The sequence below is a fragment of the Protopterus annectens genome, chromosome 4.part0 (assembly GCF_019279795.1).
Source record: "Protopterus annectens isolate FY-2018-M chromosome 4.part0, PAN1.0, whole genome shotgun sequence".
Lineage (NCBI taxonomy): Eukaryota > Metazoa > Chordata > Ceratodontiformes > Protopteridae > Protopterus > Protopterus annectens.
The window spans coordinates 1622899425-1622904424 of NC_056733.1; the positions used below are offsets into that span (position 1 = coordinate 1622899425).

Genomic DNA, 5000 nt, shown 5'->3' on the forward strand with positions numbered 1-5000 from the left:
GTAACTGTGGAAAATCTGAATTTCTGCCCTGCAAAAATTCAAATTCCTGGATGTCAGCAGCTCCACATCCACAGATATTTTTTTGACTGACTCCCCCACATAGCCAACAGCTCTCCCACAATTGGCCATCTCATTTGGGCTCCTGTTATTGAAAAGCAGATCTTGAAAAACCATTATCCAGGAGACAACATTTTTTGGCTGCATGTTCCTATCAAATTCCTCCATTTGACTGTCAACCACACTCATTTTATTTAACATTTGTTTACCAGGAAAGTCCGACATGGAACAAAGCCAATTTTCAGCAGAGGCCTAGGGAGAAACACTGCAGACGCATGTCTTAGAAACGTGGGAGGAAACCACAGCACCCAGAGAAAATCCACATGAATGCAGGGAAGACATGCAGACTCTGCACAGAAGGCACTTCAGCCGAGAATTGAACCAGACAACCTCTTGCTGTGAGGTGGTGACAATGCTACCGCTGCAGCACTGCACCGTCCATATAAGTAAGGGTCAACATATGCATTCCTCTGTGAGCATGCAAATTCCTGCAGACATCTCATGAAGGTTGCTGTATGAATGTGACTTGGTGAATGATGCCCCCAAAAAAAAAATGGTCAAAGTGATGTCAGCTGCTCACCCCCATTCACCCCCAGCCTGGATCGTCTACCATCTGAACTGCTAATGGAGTTCAGGTTATCTCGGTCATATTCAGGAGCCTCATCCTTCTATGCCACATAAATGGGCCCAGAAACACTCATATTTTGATACTAATTTACTACTGCCTGTTGACAGAACCACAAATTTGCTTTTCTTCATTTCTTAAAAGTAGGTTTAATTCTGTTTCATGTGCTTACTAGCCACATGCGCCTAGTTTTAGGGATGACCCAGAGGCACTCTCTACTTACATGGAAATGCACAGAAATTTCAAAGTGTAATATAGTGGAAAAATAGAACTTACAAGTAGAAAATGAGGGACTTGCAACAAAGATGAGCAGAAGATGAAGCTTGTTTTTTTCATGAATAGCTAGAAATGCAGAAAACAATATATATATATTGGTTTATTTCACTAAAAATGGTACATAGGTTTTCACTAACCTTCATCTAGATCCCTTGCCAGAACCACAGCCACTGGCATCTTTACAGTAGTGTTGTCAAATATAGCTACTGCATAATGGCTAGATGAGAAGGCTGGAGCATTGTCATTCACATCTGTAACAGTTAAGACCACATCCATCTGACAAGACTGACCACCTCCATCTGTTGCTTTAACAAAAATATCATACACAGCCTTCAGTTCTCTATCCAGTGAAGCAAGTGTTGCAAGCTCTCCTACAAGATAAAAGTTTTAAAATAGAATGTTATTTAAAGTAATATACAGTAGTTAAACAGTACATGAAATAAGAACTCAGAACATACTCACTGGATGCTATTGCATGCTTTTTATTACACAAAACTAATAAGTTTTCCTGCCTTATAAGTTCATCGTTTCACTCTGACCCCAGACCCTTGACCATGAATGCAGTAACAGATAAACAGATGCATTCAATAATCTCAGAGATGCCTTTGTATTTCATTAGACACCATACTAGTATATTGTACTATCCGAGTATATGGTTGAATGGTTAACAATCATGTGGTAAAGGCTTGGAAGCTCATCCTGAATGTGTTGAAACTAAGGGCACCAAAGATCAGAATACTGAACACCAGCAATATCAAAACCCATTGTTGCCTCCCTTCCAGACCCATGTAAGCACTTGTTTCTGGGTCCAGAACAGTAGGGTGTTTTTGGGATTCGAGGTTGTTGTCAACATGGTGTACTTTTAGTATTCTGACTTTTGGTGACACGTTGTCATGTTTCCAGTGTTTGAGCTTCCAAGCCTCAGTCATTTAATAGTAAACTAGTCAAATCTTTGCTTTGAAGACATGAATGCTTTTTAAGTAAGAAATTTTACAATACTAAGCATGTTTTATTTCACATTTGTAGCAGAGTGCCTTTTCTACAATTTGTAACACAGAACATACTGATATTCTGCATACGGTAAGCCATGAGCTATTACTAAGTATATGTGACACACTACAACAGATTTTAATATTTTGCTAAGCTGGACGAGTTTTATGTATTAGTGTATGTTTGCCTTGAATTATTTTATTCACGCAGATGTAAACTGATTGCTTTAATATCAGCATATGCAGAATATATATAGTTCACTCTTTACACTCATCTTGTGTCAATAGTGTACCCTTTACACCCACTCTTTGTCAGACTAGAAGCAAATTGTTGGTCTCATTTCAGTTATTGTAAACTCAACTTCATTGAAATTTAACTTGCAGATTTTATTTTTATTTTATTTTGTTTTTGTTTACCAGTTTTATCTGACTGAATGTAATCAAAAATCCTTTCTCAGAGGCTTGGGGAGAAAAGATCCAGTATATTACAAACATTTTTCAACATACATTCAGTAATATACATGAACAGAAATGAAGTAATATACATTAACAACTACACATACATTAGATAATTATATCACATCCATGTGAAAGTAGAGGCAGCTATTACAGTATAAAAGATATATAACCATTAGTAGATGTTGAACATTGAGCATTTGAAGAATTATATTAGTGGGTTTGTCAGACAGATAATAGATCATGCAATTAATGCTTAGAAACATTCAAGAAACTGAGGTGATGGAAGGAACTAGGTAGGACAGGGAATGCTGATAATGTAGTTATGCCATCGAGAGTAAAGCAAGTTCGGAGACAATGATACATAAGGCTATAATAAGGTTCATATTAGAAGTATAGAGGTGGGGATGAGCAGTGTCACAAAATAATGAATATAGTGGGGAAATGCTATTAAAATTATTCAGGCACAGGTAAAGACTGGTTGTGGGCTACAGGATCCTGAACTGGTTTTATAATATGGCAAGATAACAGTGGCATTTACCCTGGAGATATGCAGGAGCAGATTCATTTATTTGACAGGTGAAGTTTCAGTTGGAATTTAAATGAGTTTACATTTGAATGGACTTCAGTGGCAGTGGACATGGTTCCATAGTTTAACTACACTATTTGAATCTAGAGAGTTAACCTGCAGTATTTGATGATTTGGTTATAGTGATTAGTGATTTTTCTCTGAAGTAAAAAGTTCTACAGAGGAATAGGGTTGTGTTAAGTTGTTAAGGGCTGGGCAATTTTCTAGCTTATAGAGAAATTGATGTATTGTACTTAGCTGAAAAAGAGCTAGATGATATGTTGGTTCTAACCAGTTTACTTCACTTAGGACTAGGCACTGATGTTTCTGTTGTTATGATTTACAGCAGATGTGGCTATTCTATTATAAAAGTGCTAGAGTTTGGATAGTTTTGAGACTTGAAGGTTAGTGAAAATTAACTCAGCATAGAGGAATGATGGCAGTTAGAAAGAAGAGGTTATACGTCTTCTGCCTGTCAGTGAGGTAGGTGTTTACTCTTTATAATGTACGTAGTTTTTGTTGAGTATTTTTAACCATGTATAACACATGGTGGTTGAACGTCAATTGGTTATCTATGATAGCATACAGTAGTTTGTGTGGTGATAGTATTGTTGGCAGAGACAATAGTGAATAATATTGTTTTGGCAGAGATTTGTTTTGCAGTGAAGAGCAGTAATGTAGTTGTTTATTTATTTATTTATTTATTTTAAAGGTTTAGAAGTAGTTGTAAATTATTTAGCCAGTTTTCATTTGATAAGAAGAATTATTGTGTAAGGTCTTGTGTTTAGAGAGAGATTTTCCCAGATTATTGATGAATCATCAGCATATTGAATTAAGGTAGCATTTTTTGTAGCAATGTATAGGTCATTCATTGATAAATATGTTGAAGAGTATGGGACCTAATACACATTCTTGTGGGGCACCAATACTTGTGGGCAAGAGAGTGGAGAAATAATTTTTCCATTTCACTTTGTGTTCTCTGTTTGAGAGGTAGCTGTGGAACCATTGCATGAAGAGCTGGTGAACCCTAAGAATAAATTTATGTAAAAGTTTCTGGTGGGAAACAGTATCAAAAGCTTCTTCTAGGAAGATGGTGAAGACTAGGTTTCTAGCATTTCTGTGGGTGTTGACAGTATTAACAAAATTCAACAGGTCTATACTATACAAACAAAGAAGTAAAATCTCGACTCACCTTTCATCGACCCCTATTTCCTGAAGCTGCACAACATCGAACCGTTAAATTACCAATTTCTTTCCAAGGGAAAGAAATCGGTAGCCCAAACACGCACACCACATTACAACAAACACTATAAAAGTGTGTGTGTGGGGGCTTTGGCCCCCCCCCCCGATATGGGGAGCTGTGGCCCCACACCCCCTTAACTAAATATACTAACTCCGAGATCGCACTACAGTTGGGAAAATGTCAGATTTAACAGAACGGCCAACCGATTTCTTTCCCTTGGAAAGAAATCAGTGATTTGGCCATTCATTGTTGTGCAGCTTTGGGAAAAAGGGGTCGATCAAAGGTGAGTCAAGATTTTACTCCTTTGTTTATACAATAGAGACCCAAATTCAGTTGTGCTGTGATGAGGATGGATGCCATGTTGGGCTGAAGACAGAAGCTGGTTATGTATTAGACAGCTGAGAATTTACTTATGACTACATTTTCTGCTATTTTCATAAGGGATATAAAAATGGCACTTGGCCTATAGTTTGAAAGATCTGCATTAATTCCAGGTAGATTGTCTGGAACAATTATTGTAGGCTTTAATTTTTTTTTGATGATTGGAAGGAGGAATGGTGAACAAAGTTTTTTGATCGAGTAGGGGCCTCAAGAGCTAGATTAGTCACTTGGCTGGTAAATGAGTGCACTGCCTGTGTAAAGTGGGGTTTGAATTGGTTGGCTGTGGAATCATTTTGAATCTGTGTATTGGGTGTTGGCTGTGTAGCTTTAACAGTTTATTAATTGAGGCCCAGAATAGTTTTGTATTATTAGTGTATATTTCTTGATAGCCCTTCTAAATAAAAT

The 5000-nt window shown here is 37.3% G+C and overlaps 1 protein-coding gene across 1 annotated transcript in view; it reads right to left on the reverse strand.

Moving 5' to 3' along the window:
* FAT2 (FAT atypical cadherin 2) overlaps positions 1-5000 on the reverse strand; it is a 1015713-nt gene that overhangs the window by 247980 nt on the left and 762733 nt on the right. Inside the window, exon 14 of the mRNA XM_044069413.1 lies at positions 1096-1329. Coding sequence (XP_043925348.1) covers positions 1096-1329 — 234 coding nt within the window. The remainder of the gene's footprint in view (positions 1-1095; positions 1330-5000) is intronic.